The sequence below is a fragment of the Coffea eugenioides genome, chromosome 3 (genome assembly GCF_003713205.1).
Source record: "Coffea eugenioides isolate CCC68of chromosome 3, Ceug_1.0, whole genome shotgun sequence".
NCBI classification, from domain to species: domain Eukaryota; kingdom Viridiplantae; phylum Streptophyta; class Magnoliopsida; order Gentianales; family Rubiaceae; genus Coffea; species Coffea eugenioides.
In genome coordinates this window covers 2,025,542-2,041,443 of record NC_040037.1, presented here as the reverse complement: position 1 = coordinate 2,041,443, position 15,902 = coordinate 2,025,542, and the positions used below count along the sequence as shown (strand labels likewise).

At 37.8% G+C, this 15,902-nt stretch overlaps 2 protein-coding genes and 1 pseudogene across 4 annotated transcripts in view; all 3 read left to right on the top strand.

The window, feature by feature from the left end:
* The window catches only part of LOC113764702, a 36,157-nt gene extending 35,578 nt beyond the window's left edge, over nucleotides 1-579 (top strand). For both annotated transcript variants that reach the window (XM_027308668.1, XM_027308669.1), the window contains one exon: nucleotides 115-579. In XM_027308668.1, the coding sequence (XP_027164469.1) occupies nucleotides 115-424 (310 nt within the window). In that variant the 3' untranslated portion in view covers nucleotides 425-579. The remainder of the gene's footprint in view (nucleotides 1-114) is intronic.
* Nucleotides 580-2,091: 1,512 nt separating this feature from the next.
* LOC113765108 (peptidyl-prolyl cis-trans isomerase CYP95-like) lies at nucleotides 2,092-10,743 on the top strand. Of its 2 annotated transcripts, XM_027309168.1 has the most exons (13): nucleotides 2,092-2,182; nucleotides 2,361-2,418; nucleotides 3,084-3,172; nucleotides 3,476-3,500; nucleotides 4,661-4,699; nucleotides 5,372-5,489; nucleotides 5,631-5,758; nucleotides 6,018-6,375; nucleotides 6,575-6,675; nucleotides 7,125-7,335; nucleotides 7,423-8,202; nucleotides 8,297-8,362; nucleotides 9,129-9,829. In XM_027309168.1, the coding sequence occupies exons 1-13, from the start codon at nucleotides 2,108-2,110 to the stop codon at nucleotides 9,436-9,438; spliced, it is 2,358 nt and encodes a 785-aa protein (XP_027164969.1). In that variant the 5' UTR covers nucleotides 2,092-2,107; the 3' UTR covers nucleotides 9,439-9,829. The 2 variants fall into 2 exon arrangements, 1 of the variants encoding a protein (XP_027164969.1); XR_003467700.1 differs by lacking the exons at nucleotides 2,092-2,182; nucleotides 2,361-2,418; nucleotides 3,084-3,172; nucleotides 3,476-3,500; nucleotides 4,661-4,699 and adding exons at nucleotides 10,252-10,439; nucleotides 10,558-10,743 and having other exon boundaries at nucleotides 5,388-5,489; nucleotides 9,129-9,569.
* On the top strand, nucleotides 10,218-14,742 carry LOC113764961 (annotated as a pseudogene).
* Nucleotides 14,743-15,902: the final 1,160 nt, after the last annotated feature.

Below are 15,902 nucleotides of genomic sequence, written 5' to 3'. Positions count from 1 at the left end.
GTTGTGAATTGTTGTCTATATTCATTTTGGCATTGAATGGAGCAAGATTTTGGCATTGAATGAATGTCACTCGTAACCTTAACGTCTTGTTTTCTGTGTATTGTTGTTGTACAGCAACATTGTGGCATTGAAGAAGCGTATAGGAGAAGAAATGTGTGTTGAAATTGAGATAGCACACTGTAAGCGAGAAGAAAATAAGGCAGCTCATCTGGTGGTTTCTAAAGGCGTAGAGGAGAAAAAGCTTGAAGCTTATTTGAAGAAATCAGCTGTTAAATTTGCTGGATTGAATGAGAATGAGGTTGAGTATATAAAGCATAAGATTAAAAAGAAAGCATGGGAGAAAACGATTGGGCTGTTAGCGAGAAGTATAGCTAAATGCATCGAAGATGAGGAAGTGCAAAAAATTTACCACATAGCATTTTGAGCTTACGTGTTTATGAGGGGGCTTAATAGAGGTTTTAAATTACTGCATACTATTTTGGAGGAGCTTCTGAGCTTATTAGGTTTTAAAATGTGTTTGTAATTACTTTAAAAGATATTATGGGATAAATTCTAATGGCTTTTGTTAGAGTTATCCTGAGACATCTTATATGGAATGGTTTTGTTAATCTTAATATATCAGATATTTATCTTCGTTGTGGAATGATTTTGTTAATATTTATTAGATGTTTATCGTAATACGTTAGATATTATATTCGTTTGAAATTCTTTCTCTTTCTCTGTGGAGTGTTACAAAGATTTGACATTTGGTTAGACACGAAACTGCTGTGTTAAACTAAATCTTCGTCATAGGCTATTAAACTCATATTAATGGACTTCTTTGGAGCCAGGCCAGGCCGCTGACCTCTCTGAACTTTCCTTGGCGCTGCACTTTTTAAGCTTAAAGGAAGTTTACCGAGAGAGGTTGTCAAGAATTTACTTTTGAGAAGTACCTTGCTGAGGTTTTGGATTCTGGGGATGCTATGTTTGCTAATGATCATCAGAAGTTTATTTTAATTGGTGCGTTGCATTGATTCTGCAGAGTGCTGGAACTTTTGCAATTGAGAAGGTTATGTTCTGATTCTGAAATATTTACTTGATATTTATCACTAATAATTTACCATATGCTACAGGGCTAAGTCAATTTCATCCTTGTTTCTTTTCAGGTTGAGATCTTTTCAACATAAGTAGATAACGTGCGAAGGGCTGTGGTGACCTGGAGGTTTTCGTCATCCTCTCACGTGCCCGGCATATGGATTAGAAGCATTCAGTCCTTCGCGCCTTCCCCTTTTATGTCATATCTGTTGTTGTGGTCGTGTTTTAGCTGACACATAGTTGTGCATGCGATGTTTTATTTGGGATTTTTTTTTGCCTTTTTTTACTTTCTAATTCTGTCCTTTTAGTTGACGGAAATTGTAAAGGGTTATGTTTGTAATAGTTCGATCTGGTATTTTGCGGCAGTGAAGTGCATTTTAGGGCCAATGTGCTTGAACGGTTAATTAAAGTTAGTTTTTTGTTAAGGGTGTATCGGTGATTAGTTCTAGAGTATATCAAGTTATGGTGTTTTAGCTATGCATTTATAGTTACGTGCTGAAGATACATCCTTTTGTCTTTATGAAAAGGGATGAAGTTCAGTCGTGGATGTTTTATGTACTCTTGGCGATGAAGTCTTGCTTGATTACTTGTTAAATGGAGAAAGCTACGTCTGTCAGACTATTGCAAGCAATGTCATTGAAAATACAAATTAATACCCTGGTCAAGAATGCCCTTTTTCTGGTTATTTTAATTGCATGACCTGATCTTAGCTTCATCTGCTGGTTATGTTGTACCCTGTAGTTTTTGGTCATTTGTGATTATGTACAATTCAGTCTCCTCTCTATAATTTGTCTTTTTATTGTTTGGCTGCCACATCAAAATATGCTTTATGTTGTGCCTGCTCTATATGATTCCTGATGTTAATTTGAAGAATAATTCTTCCTAAGGTGCTGTTTCTTGTGGTATGCTGTATAAAGTTAGTGCTTGTCAGGTTACTAATTCATTTAGTTGCTTTTGTGGTTACTGGTTAGGGACCTGTCCAGCCTTTCTTGTGATGCTAACTTGAGCTCGTGACATCAGAAATTCTGCTAAGATGAGTAAACACAAGCCTTTGGTGTTTTTGGACGTGTCTATTGATGGTGACCCTTTTGAGAGAATGATATTCGAGGTACTTTATTCTTTCTAGCTCACTAGTATGTAAAGAAAAACCTTTTGATCATTATTTGTTTTGTTGCCTCTTCTATACAACGATTCTTCCGTAGGAAAATCTTCCTAGTCCCCTTCTTATTTTTCCTCATTCTTACTAATAAAGTATCTGGAGCTGATTGGTTTTTGCCTTCATGCAGCTTTTCACCGATGTTGCTCCAAAGACTGCTGAAAATTTTCGTGCACTTTGTACAGTTGGTTTTTCGATTTTGCATTTGGAACTGCACACGTCATGGTTAATTTCTTATTTCTTTTTCGTGGAAAAAATAGTTAAGAGAATTCTCTGTAAGTTATTTTCGAATATTTGAGCATGTCTGCTGCTTGCAAGGGATCTTGAGAAATGTGTCTGAGTATCTGTGAGTAAGTCATACTGCAATCAATTTCACCGTTTGAATTACCAAGAAATGTTTTCATTCTATTTTCTGATTTAGTAATTACTTTTACCTCAAAAATGGTAATAAGAACACATAGATGAAATGCATTCTCAAATGACTTAGCTTGTACTAACTAGTCTCTGCAAAGTAGAAAAAGCCCTTAGCCTTTTTTTTTATTGCTGAAATTCAGGATGATTTAGTTAAACTCCCTTTCCTCGTGTTTGTTTGAAATATTAGCCAAGATGATTTTTCGTACCGATTATAGTCAGATTTTAACTCTTGTATAGTTGTTTTCCTTTGTAAGTGCATATGGCAATTGCAATAAACTTTCGAGTCATTGAAAATCATTGTATAGGAAAGGTCCATCTGCCGATTTTGTTGCTCATAATGGAGAAACTGTTGGTTGTTCCTGATACAGGATTTTCCTCATCTTAATGAAAGTTTTATCCCATACTTACAGAATCTGGTATGGCTTATTAATTTTTTCAGGGGAGGAAGGCGAAATTTCAAGAGCTAAGAGACCCCTCCATTACAAAGGAACTTTCTTCCATAGGATTATTAAAGGATCCTGGGCTAAGGTATGTCCCCTGATTTTTGCCTGGATTGACATGTTCTGATTGAGTTAAAATGTGATCTAAGCTGCCTGTGTTTAGATTCTATGGTTTAGAAAGGCTTAGAGGTGGTCTGTCTTTTAGCCAGTTATCTGTGTTTATGCTGTAGGGTACAGGGCTGATGGTCACGACTGCTTTTCTTGTGAATTAGTTTTGAGGTTGTACTTAGTTGTCCATCTTTGAAATTTCTGAACTTCAGCATGTGGAGCCTGCTTTTAGAATCATGTCTTCTTGATGAAAGGAGACTAACTGATTATTATTTTTTTGCAGGCTGGTGATTTGCTTAGACGAGATGGTATGCATTTGTTGACTTTTATTGAAACTTAAGTACTCTTTTGTCTCTCTTCAGTTGTGCTTTCTCCCCAGTTTTTTTTTTTTTTGGGGGGGGGGGGGGGGGGTTTTGTTGGCGTGGGTGGGCCAGTCTTACATGAATAGTTTTCTTAATTCAAAATGGATCAGTGCTTGATCCAAGCAATTGGTACTTCCTTTGCTTATTCTGAAATATGTGAGGGTGGTTATCATTTGTGCCTCAAGAGAGAATCCCATGTTCTTTACTTGGAAGTCCATTTATTGCTCTCTTCTCACTCAATTCTATTTGTACTATACAGTAGAACTTGACATTTTGTCCAATTTGCTCATTTTTCTATAGGATACTCTCTGCTGAATTTCTATAACTATGAGTTTTAAATGGCAAACTGCTTGCTTTTTTGGCAGTTTGATAAGAGTTAATGCGGGAGGATCGTGATAGTGGTCAAATGTTTTTTAGGTTCTGTGAGTGTGGGTACTTGTTGTCAAACAGATGCTGGTAGACTTAATGTATAATAGTATCTTTGTGGACAATTGTTTCTCTGGGGAAATTACATTTTTGGTATAGTGTAGTAGGTTATGTTTTGAAGATAGCGGTGCTAAGGCAAAAAGTGAATCGTTTTTCATTTATTGAAGGTTAGAGGTAAATGGTATGGTGATTTAGCTTATGCTAGATCCATGATGCATTTCCTTCTAACTCATGTTCAACTTCGGTTGTTAACATGCACCCTGATATTAGGACAGAGAGGTACGCTAAATATCAATTTTCCTACACTGGTGACTGAGGTTTGCCTTCTTAATTCTAAAGGTTTAGTGAATGAAAGTGTGATATTGCTTTAAAGTAAATGAAGTATGAAGAATCTGCAAATTTGGTTGCATCATTGAGCCCATGTTTATGGAACTGTAAATCTATGGGAAAGTGTAAAAAATCATGAATGCTGAAGATTTAGCAAATTGATAATGAAGCACCCTTAGGTGGTAAGCCTTAGTAATTTACAACTTCTCTCTGCCAAGCTGTACTTCCTGTTTATGCCTACTACTGTTGACAACTTTTTATGGCTGAAGGTCCCATGTCCTTATGCTCTTGCACTATCTTAACATTATTTTTTCCTGTATTCTTTGAATTGAACTTCACTTCCTACTTTACAGGTAATTATGGAGAAAGTATATATGGTGACAAATTTCCAGGTGAGAATTTCCTCCTTTGACTGCCACCCATTTTGGTACAATTTGGGGTGTCTTGAGTACTATTATAGAAAAAGTATGGTGTATGGTAACCCCTTAAGCAGCATTTCATACATTCTTTTTGCCCAAATCATTTGTGTGTTGAAAGCAAATGGTTTTCCTTTTGCATTGCCTGTGAAGGTGGGGCCTGACTTTGATGTTATTCTCGGTGCATTGGGAGCTTCAATCAAATGATATTGGACAATTGTTTTCTCTCTTACAATGGTAGGGAATACAAATGTTATGCCTGCCTGTATATATGATTGCCAGTGATCCTTGTGAAATAATTTTCTTCATCTTTCTCATGAATGTTTTGGCTCTACTGGAACATATGCACCAGGAATAGCAGGGGTGCTGTTCCATCTTAATCCAGGCAACTTTTTATTTTTTAGATTAGCCTTGTAACTATTGGCTAATTTTCTGTTCGCAGGGTTGCTTTCACTAGTAGATCTGTTGATGTCTTCATTTTTCTTTACATTACAACCTGAAAACTTATTAGTTGAATTACTACCAGAGGTCTTCCCTCCTGCTACTAGAAAGAGTAGTATTCTTGCTAAAGAGTGGGGGGGATCTTTGTAGCTTGCATCAGTGTGTTATAGTGAAGTTCTACACAGTAACCATTATTATTTGTTTCAGATGAGCCTCCTAAGCTCAAACATGACGGGCCTGGTCTTCTATCAATGGCAATTGCTGATCGTGATGAACGCGGCTCACAGTTCATTCTAACATTTAAAGCTGATCATCATCTCGACAGGTTTGTCATCATCCTGCTGTAGTATCTTAGTTGTTTTACTAAATAGTCCCAGAGGTTCTAGAGTTGAACATTTATGCCTCCATTGTGCTTAAAAGTTGCATCTTCCTTAGCTCAAGTGTTTTTTTGGCATCTTCAAAACAGGAAATGCGTTGTGTTCGGGAAACTTGTGCATGGGAATGAAGTTCTGAAGAAGATTGAAAATACTGGAGATGAAGATGGCAGACCTTCTGTAACTGTGAAGATAGTCAATTGTGGTGAACTACACTGGGGTGAGATTTCAGATAGAAAAAACATAAATTTTATTTCTTTTCAAAATTGTCCTGAGCTTTTTAAGCATAACAAATCCATTTTATTTACCTAAAAAAATCTATTTATATGCTATACCAGATTATCTCAAAAGAATTTTTTTTAAACAGTCACTGAACTCTGAAATTTTTGGGTTTATATCTTGTAACTCTTGCTTAAAGTTTTTAAGGGCTTGTGCTATGGTTTCCTTTCTGTTAATTCTCCCCTGGTCTGCATGTCCAGACAAGAGGAAGCTGCATAAACTGAAACAGGGAAAGGATGTTTCTCCTGAGGCCAACAGTCATGAACTTCGGCGCAAGGCGAAGCACAAAAAATCATCCAAGGAGAGAAGAAAAAGGAGGAGGAAACATTATAGTTCGGAATCAGATACTAGCTCAGATGATGACACTGAATCTAGTGAATCCGATAGTGATTCAGATTCTGATAGAACATCATCCACATATGATAGCTCCTCAAGTGATGACAGGCGGCGCAAGAGGAAGAGATCCAAGAGAGACAAACATAGGCGTGGAAAGAAGGATAGGCGGAGGGAAAAAAGGCGCAAGAGACGTGATAAGCAATCAAAGCGCAAATCAAGAAGGTTTTGCAACTCTGTTGCTTTCTTTTGTGTCTAACCTTTCTTAAGGCGTACCTCCATAGTTACCCTTTACTGTGCTGAGTTAGGGCTTTGGTGTTAAGATTGTTGGTAGCATTTGTAATGATACGGATCTTGTTTCTTCCACCGTCATTCAGCATTTTGTTATCGTGCTAAAGTTTCTGCTTCCTTCATTTGTTTGTAGGGCATCAGATAGTCTTTCGGGTAGTGAGACTGGAAGTGAAAGTGGTTCTAAAGATAATGATGGTGAGGCTCAAGTGTTGGCCAGGAAGCCTAAAAACTTCGGTAAGATTATAACAACCCTGTTTCATCGTGTCTATATGAAATGGTTATCTCTGCTGGGATTCTCAGCTTGAGGTTTTGAACATATGCATATTCATGGTATCTGTCTGTATATCCAAGGCATGCTTCTCTGTTCTATCCTAGTTTTTGGTCGCTATAAATGCCTAGTTACTATCTTTGCTGTTCTTCTATGCAACAAAAATCAATCTGCACTCTTCTTTAATCTCATGAGCGTCACCCTTTGGCAAAGCCTGTTCTGAACAACCTATTTCCGGTGAAAATGTTTTATATATTTTTTTGGCATCTTGTTTTATTTGGTGAAAATGCTTTATACATGTTAGCATGTAGAGGAGTGTGATCTGTAAAGCACGTGACTGTTTTTGCTTGTTCAAACCAAACTAGCTTGTCATTTCAGAAGTTCTTAACACTGCTAATTCTTTTATACGTGGCAGAAAGAAATCAATCTCCTCCAGTTGAGGAGGGTGAAGCTGCTTTAGTTCGTGAAAATAGAGGGGGGTCAACTGACATGTTTGAAGGGGAAGAGGGTGAATTTCCTAAAGAGAATGGAGAGCCTCAAAGCAATGGGATTGGAGTTGAAACTAGATCTCTGAAAAATGCAGATAAACAACCTGATTTAGTGGACGACCACCCTGACAAATCTAGGTTCACATTCCATTTCTTTCACACCTGCGTTGTTATTTACGTTACGGATTCTGCAGATCTGGTGTTTTATTGAAAGTTAATGAGCAGGAGCCGAAGCATGAGTTCTAAAAGAACAATGAGCAAGAGCATGAGCATTAGTCCTAAGAGGAGTTCAAGTGGAGGTCGGAGTGTTAGCCGCAAACGCAGTATGAGCAGGAGTCGAAGTGCTAGCATCAGCGATCAGCGGCAATTACGAAGGAGCAGGAGTATTACCCCTGTTAGAAGTGCTAGCAGCAGGAGCCCTGCTAGAAGTGTGAGTAGAAGTCCAGTGAGGAGCAAAAGAGGAGTAAGTCGCAGTGTGAGTCCTCCAGTGAGAGCCCGGACACGGAGAAGCAGCAGTCCCTCAGCATCTCCACCTAGGAGGCCTACTCGGAGTCCACCTAGAACATCATCTAGGAGGTCTTCATACAAATCAGCAAGTAGAAGTCCAGTCAGATCTTCTCGGAGGAGTTTAAGTAGAAGCCCTTCTCAGCGTCGAAAGAGTGTGAGTAGAAGTCCTGTCCGTTTAACTCGCAGGAGTGTCAGCAGAAGCTCTGGGAGGGCCCCTTCTAAGCGAAGTCCAAGCCGGAGTTCAGGTAGGGCACCCAGCAGAAACAATCGCCGCAGCTATTCAAGAAGTCCTAGAAGTGGAATCCGTAGGGTAAGGTCACCTGTTTTTGATCGTCGCCGAAGCTCATCAAGTCCCTCTGGAGGGGAATCCCCCAAGCGTGTTAGGAGGGGGAGGGGCTTCAGTGAGCGATACTCTTATGTACGCAGATACAGGAGCCGTTCTCCAGATAGGTCACCTGTACGGTCCTACAGATATGGTGGGCGAAGTGACCGTGACAGGTAAAATGTTTAGTTTGAACATCTTACTATAAAAGCATATGAGCTTTATGCTTGGTGTCAATACACTCCTACCTCCTGTTTTTTCTATTGATAGATATCCGAGCTATAGAAGATCCCCTAGGCGCTACAGGAGTCCGCCAAGAGGAAGAACTCCTCCAAGGTCTGTAACTTAAATACTTTGTCTGAGTTTTTCTTTGGTGTTCTTGGAGCATTACAAAGTTCCAAGTTATTTTGTTGCTATGGCACACCTCTGTTGGAGATGCACATTATTCTACTTTCAAGACCATCTGAGCAAATAAATTTCTAATTTACTATGATGAAATCAATATTTTTTTTTGGTTTTTTTTTGGGGTGGGGGGTGGGAGGGGGGGTTTGGAGAGGGAGGTGGTGAATGTGTTTGGAAAATAGAATCTGTATGCGGAATGGGATGATACACATTGAGTTCAGTTTTTATCTCTATGAAGCTTCTTTCAAGTCCAGATGTGCGTTGAAAACATTTTACTGGAGAGAAGTATATATTAAACATAAATGGTAGGATGAATAGGTTGCTGGTTGCAACTATAGAGTTGGGAAAATGAGGACCCATGCCTTGCAGGATATTAACTAAGGAACAAAACAAAAAAACTGCTCATTTGTCATTGTTAAGCAATGGTGTGAGTACAATCTGTGTTATGCTTGGGATTTAAATTGGAATGGCCTAGCTGATTACTTATCCTTTGTACTGTTTCTAATTTGGTGTCCCTATATCAGTGGGAGATGGCTTATCTGTATCAAATTGTGTAGTATTTGTTTGCATATCTCTTGATTCTGTATGTCGGAAAATTAATTTGTGAATCAGTAAAAGTTTCAGTGCCTATTTATGACAAGCTTTGCTTTGGGAAGCATCATGACACAGCATGGTGATTAACCTAATTCTTGTGTTGCAGATACAGAGGAAGGAGAAGTAGGAGCCGCAGTCGCAGTGTATCTCATAGTCCAATTCGTTATCGCCGTCGCTACAGCCGTAGCCCTGTTCGCAGCCGATCACCTGTGGATAGATGCCATGGATCACCACGTGTGGAGAGGCGGCGTTCACCTTCTAGGAGTAGGAGCGTATCAGAATCGGAATCATCTCTGGCCTCACAATCTCCAAAGCGGGTTAGCAAAGAGAAGTCAAGGTCCTCCTCTGGGAGTCCCCCAGGGAGGCCAGGCCTGGTTTCATATGGTGATGGCTCTCCCGACTCAGGTCGGGATTAACATCATATCTTGGCTCTTAAGACTGCTTGGTGGAGTTCTCTCTTACAGTGGAGTTTTATGAGATCCACATCACTACAGTTGAGTTGGTGTTTGGGAATCATAGAGAACTGCTAGGTGGTGTGTTTTTTTAGGTATATGCCTGAATAATAATGCATTTTTTTACTGTGTTATATTGTAGTCATTTGGGTTACAGACGTTCTTTATTTGGTAATCCCTAGGATACTTGTTCCTATTCCAGGATCACAAATTTCTGGTGGATTGGCGATGTTTACGATCTTTTTGCCAGCCTGGTAGAAGCAGAGAATTAGACTGCAATATAATTTACTACCTAAGTCGTAACGCTTATATTGTCCTTAGATGAGTTGAATCTATCGTTTTATTTTGGCTTGTTTTTCGAGGTTAAGACATTTTACTTTATTGTTGAATTATCTTAAAATACTAATGTGTACCAGCCTCGAGTTTCTTTGGACTGACATGTATCTATCAGCCAAGTTTGTCTGGTTATCTACATGGCAGATATAGACTCGGAATATAATCATTTTGGTATAGAATCCTGGGATTTACATTAATTGGGTTTGTTTGGATAGAGATTTATTAGCCAAAATTTATTTGCTTACATCATCATTACAATTTCCAACACACCTTTTTATCTCGCTGCCAGTATCCCATGTGCTTCTGCTGCATTCTCTCTTCCCGCTGCCTTCCCTCTGCAGCTGCTCTCTCTCTCCTTCTTCTGCCATTCTTTTCTCTTTCTCTTTTTTTTTTTTTTTCTCACAACAATGTTGCTCTGTCACTTATCCGCGTGCTCTCCAGACTGGTACAAAGCTTTGTTGCGGTGTGGTATTCCGTTCTGCCAATTCCATTGTCTTCTTACCGCCCAAGGAGCTACCGCCTTCGCTGTTGCCTGCATCGGTCCAGATCTTGTGCCGTTCGTTCGCTTTTCCTCCTCCTCCGTCCTGAGCTTTCTCCTTCTTCCTTTCCAGTGAACTCCGATCTTTTCTGTAAGCTTCCTGTTTTCCTCCCCCCCTCTGGAGTTCGTATTTTTTCCGTCCCTTGTCCTGGGCTCCTTGGTGGCTACCATAGTCGGCCATACAAAAATTGTTTTTTGTTTTTCCACAGGATCCGCTTAGGTGATGGCTCTGCAGCAGCAATTTTGGACCTTAAACATCCAAATTCTGATCTAGATCCAGATCCAGATTTGACTGAGGCTGCTTCAGGAGGGCAAAATTATTTTACTGAAGGTGTGCCTGATCGGGATGTTTGGCGTAACGGTTGTGGACAGAAGCTTTTTACAATGACTTCAAGACAGCCAAAGAAATAATGAAAAGGAGGTAGCTGCCTATATTACTGGTTTAATTCTCCATTTCTCCTTTCTTCTTGTAGGATCTTAAAATCTCTCTTGGACTAAAAAAAATTAATGGAGAACTGCTCAAGAAGTTTTTTTTTTTTTAAATTCTCTTTTTGTCATCCTTACTTATGATTTGTTGGCCTTGTCCAATAGCTTCATACTCGGAATTTGCTTGCAATATTCCTGTTGGAAATTTTCTAATGTTTCAGTTTCATTTTTTATACCTTGTTCTCCTTTTCGTTGACATTAAAGTTGAATTTAATTTGATAATACTTGCATTATTAGGTTCGGTGGAAAGGGTCTTAGACATAAAGTGGACTATGCGCAATATCTGCTAGGCTGCTGTATGGCACTAATATGAATGTTGGTCCAGAATTTTACTTTTTCTCTGTATTAAACCTTCTTTGCTATCTTTGTTCACACACGTATAAGTTGTCACTATCTTTGTCCAAATTTGATTCTTTGACCTTTGTTGCCTGTTAAAAACTGTTTGCTTATTATATGTTTGTCTTGGTTAATCTGAACTTTCTCATTAAAAATTTCCTTCTGTAGTGCAAACTTTTCTCTTCTTTAGCTTTAAGTAGCAGAAATTTTCATTTATAATGACCTTACGTAATATTTGAATTTGTTGTATTCAAATCAGAAGTTTGTTGTCTGTTTTAATATAGGGATGAACATGGGCATCATGAGCATGAATCATATTTTGGCGATCAATACACTGAAAGTCTGGTCCAGGTAAGAAACAATATTGAGTTGCATGCCCAAAGTTTTAAACGGGAAAGGCAAAAATAAGGTGAAGAAAAGCAAGGAAGTAAAAGAACAAAACAAAAATTAAATAAATAAAGGAAAAGGGAAATGTATATGTAGCATGACTCTGCACATCTATCAATGCAGTTGATATCATTTTTCTATACTAGAAACCTATGATTGAATTGTGTAGTCCTGCATAGGTGTTGATGTTGTCACCTATTCTATATGTGGCATTACTGGGTTTTTTAATTATTTGCAGACAATGGAAACTTTGGTTGCATCTGTTTCACTGGAGTCTAAAAGACTTGCTTTAGAGGATAAATCTGACAAGACAAAAGATCCAAAAAGACCTGCGCCCTCAGCAGGAGGATGTAGAGTTGAAGGTTTTGTACGGGTTAAGAAGGTAGGAATTACACCAATTTGAAGACAACCATACTTGGCATTTTTTCGTTTTGGTATAGCCACGGTGCTGGATTTGATTTCTGTCCAAAACCCTTTATGCTTTAATTTCAAGAAAGAAAATGAAGTTGGCAGTGTAAAACAAGTTAAGACATTTGAGTGCGTAAATGTAAATTTTGCTTGTTGACTTTTTCTTCATTGAAGATTAGCAGCAATGTCGTAGAATTTCCACTTGCTGTTTAGTTTTTCTGTAGTCACCATGTTAAAAAATTATTGCTATATCTTTGTTCACACATGTATAAGTTGTCACTATCTTTGTCCAAATTTGCTTTCCCTCCCCCCTCCTGAAAGTTTCACTGTAGTAAGGTGATTTTTTAATTGCAAAGTGTCTTTAATTAGTAAGTATTTGCTTACCCATTTTTCCTATCTAATCTTATCTGGTCATTTGGTGGCAAGTGGGTTGCAAATTCCTTGGATTTTAACAAAAACTATGATGCAAGTGTGTTTGAAACAACCATAAGGTTGTTTTATAAGGTTTAATGTTTCGTGTGTTTTTAGTTTTGTGTTTTCATCTTTTCCTTTGTATAAGTTTTAACATCTGAAATTCTTGTCAACTTTTTAAATGGAGGTAGACAAGACATTCATATAACTGGTGGTTACTTATGAATTTTTCATAACAAAATCCAGAGTGGTAGGAGGACTTCTCAGTGCATATGATCTGTCTGGGGATAAGGTTTTCCTTGAAAAGGCTCAGGATATTACGGATAGGCTACTGCCTACATAGGACACACCTTCTGGCATTCCTTATAACGTTATTAGCTTGGCTCACGGGAATCCGCATAATCCCACATGGACTGGTGTAAGTTGATACATATGTTAATTTGTTTTTTGTTTCATGAAACATTTAGACTCAAGTTCATTGTCCAACTGTGACTTTTGCTATACTTTTAAGCAAAACGAAATTGTTGTGGGTCCTTTCAAGACTCAGCTGCACGATATAATAATAGCAATACCTGCCACAATAATTATCTGAATATTCCCTGATTCTTCACAATTATATAATGGCAATTGAGCTTTACATTGCTCTTATTAATCCTGGCTTTCTTTACATTTAAATCATGTATCTCCCAATCAACTTCTGTATTTCTACTTCTCTGCATGAGCTACTTGCATTGTCTCTGCTCATTGTCATGTCTATGCCTTGAGTATACATATGTATGACAAATTGTGTAAAACTTTACCTTTTCTCAGGTTGATAGTATTTTAGCTGATTCTGGCACAGAGCAGCTGGAGTTTATTGCTCTTTCTCAAAGGACTGGAAACCCAAAGTATCGGCAGAAGGTATCCAAAAACTAGCTCCTTACACTTTCAAATAATTCGCTCGCTCATTCCCCCTTTTCCTTCTTCTGTGCGTCTGAGAGAGACAAAAAGAGATGAACATTTTATGAAAGTTTTAATAGTCAAAGTGTATATTAAGATTTTATGGTGCTCGAACAAGAGAGAATTTTGGCTGAATTAGATAAGGATAGACCTTTTTTTTCCCAATAGGTTTCTGACAGACAGCTGATGATTCATATCCATTACTTTCAGGTGGAGAATGTTATTTTATTTCTTAGTAGGACCTTTCCTGCTGATGGTTTGATTCCCATCTATGTTAATCCCCAGAGGGGCACAACATCCTATTCTACCATCACTTCTGGGGCTATGGGGGACAGATACAATCTATTCAATATGTTTACATTCCTTAGCAGTACTTGCTTTGTAATTATCTCATAATCTATAGATAGCATTTGTTTTTCATTTAGGTCCTTTCAAAATTATCCTCCTGTATATCTCATTTCCATGGCTTTGAAAAAATACTTTTTTCTTTTCTTTACTTTGTATTTTTTGTAATTTGAATAATGGTAAAAGCTCTTCTTTTGGCAGCTTTTATGAATATTTACTCAAGGTGTGGATACAAGGAAACAAAACTGCTTCTGTAAATCATTACAGGTAAACATTGGCATTTCTTTCCTTAGATATATCAATCTTTTCCCAAAAGGCATACTTTCTGCAAAGCATTCACATTTCTATTTTAATGTTTGTGTGTGTGTGTGTGTGTCTATATATATATATAGACTTGTATCAAAGTGTGTCAGCTATCCTGAGAAAATATAGGTAAAAGAAAAGTCACGTATATGGGATTAGAAAAATGTATTATGAGCTCAAAGCGAGAGACTAATGACATTGAAGTTTAATGTGCATATTGCTTATTGCATTGTTGTTGAGCATGGAGTAGATTTCTTTACTTTGCTGTCTTAAGTTCTTTTTCACACTTTGAGATAAACTTAGAATATCCTGGAGAAGTAACTCTTCTCATGAATCTGCAAGCAGAGAAATGTGGGAGGCATCAATGAAAGGTCTTTCAAGCTTGGTTAAGAGAACTATCCCTTCATCCTTTGCACATATCTGTGAAAAGATTGGAAATTCCCTAATTGACAAGGTGACGTGTGAACTTGCAAGATTAAATATCCTAATTGTTTTGTGGAGGAGTAATTATTAATTTATAGTATTTGTCTTTCAAAATTATGTGCAGATGGATGATTTAGCATGTTTTGCTCCGGGAATGTTAGTTCTAGGTTCTTCTGGTTATGCTTCTGATGAGTCTCAAAAGTTCCTGTCACTGGCTGAAGAGGTGAATACAGTCTTTAAGAGATTCATAATTTCATGTTCTGTATAGGCCCCCTCAAACAGTTGTCATCGTGAAACTTTGATATAGTGTTGAATGGATGCTTAAGATTGTAGTCTATTAGACTACATTATAGACTTGTTTAACTCCAATTGTGTTTGCTATTATAGGCCACAAAAGTTTCTCAATGAGTAAATAACCAACTCGTGGGATGCTCTTTCTTTTCTTGCTCTGTATTATATATTACATTGGTTCCATTTTTGCACCAGAAATGGTTTTGCAAAAAATGCAAGTTGACGGTTGCCATTGACTAGAGGCTTTGTGAGAAACGGCCAAAAAGTATCAACAAAACTTAACTTGTGGAATAACTATACTAAAAAATATAGGGAAAATCGCCAATTTAGTCCCTAAACTTTTTTTTTCCGTCAATTTAGTCCCTATATATTATTTCTAGCCAATTGGATCCCTAAACCTATATATCGGTTCCAATCAAGGATCTTTGCAGCGGCGCCACCGTATAATTTCCATTAGGTTCATAATCGTGCAATACAAAAGGGGCATTTTAGGGAATTCCATTCTGGCGCCTTTTCCAATTAAAAAGTAAACGAAACAAGTCTGCGATAAATACACACCCAAAAATTCAAAATGAAAACAAAAAATGTCTTGGACAAAATCCAGGGCTTGAGTCGATGATCTGCTAAATAAAATCAAAGCAAATCGTGTTAAATAAGGAATCGGAGGGCATAAGAAAGCAAATGATGGAGGCAGTGGGGGACAATATGCAGGAAAGGAGCAATGTTGAGGAGAGGAAGTCAAGAAAAGCAAGTAAGTTTAAATAGCCTGCCTGCCTGAAACCCGCTTGCGGGTTTCCCCCTTATGTAAAATGACTAAAAGCTGCGTTTCTGTTCTATTTATATCAAACACATACTCTCAAACCCTCACCTGAAGGGTGAGGATGAGAGGGGAGGTTTGCTGGGCATCCTAGGGCCCTCCGATGGGCATGTGCAACTCAACGCAGCTTGCATGTAAAAAAATTTTTTTTTTTTTAAGTAATTTGTTAAATAGCCTGAAACCCGCTTGCGGGTTTCCCTCTTTTTTTTTAAAAAAAAATAAATTCTATGCTAAAATGACTTAAAACAAAAATAAAAGACTAAAAGTAAATAAAAACTAGCATGAAAAATAAAAATAACAGTAAATAAAAATACACTAAAAATTTGGTGTCTACAGTAGTTAATGAATAATCTGGAAACAGATTGAATGAAGACTCAGAAGAAACGGAAGCTGGTCTCTTATTATTAA

Excerpts from the sequence above, each read along its gene's own strand:
- LOC113765108 (XM_027309168.1), top strand. The coding sequence starts at position 2,108 with ATGAGTAAACACAAGCCTTTGGTGTTTTTGGACGTGTCTATTGATGGT. Across the intron at positions 3,173-3,475 it reads TTAAAGGATCCTGGGCTAAG|GCTGGTGATTTGCTTAGACG; the intron begins GTATGTCCCCTG and ends ATTTTTTTGCAG. Across the intron at positions 7,336-7,422 it reads GACCACCCTGACAAATCTAG|GAGCCGAAGCATGAGTTCTA; the intron begins GTTCACATTCCA and ends GTTAATGAGCAG.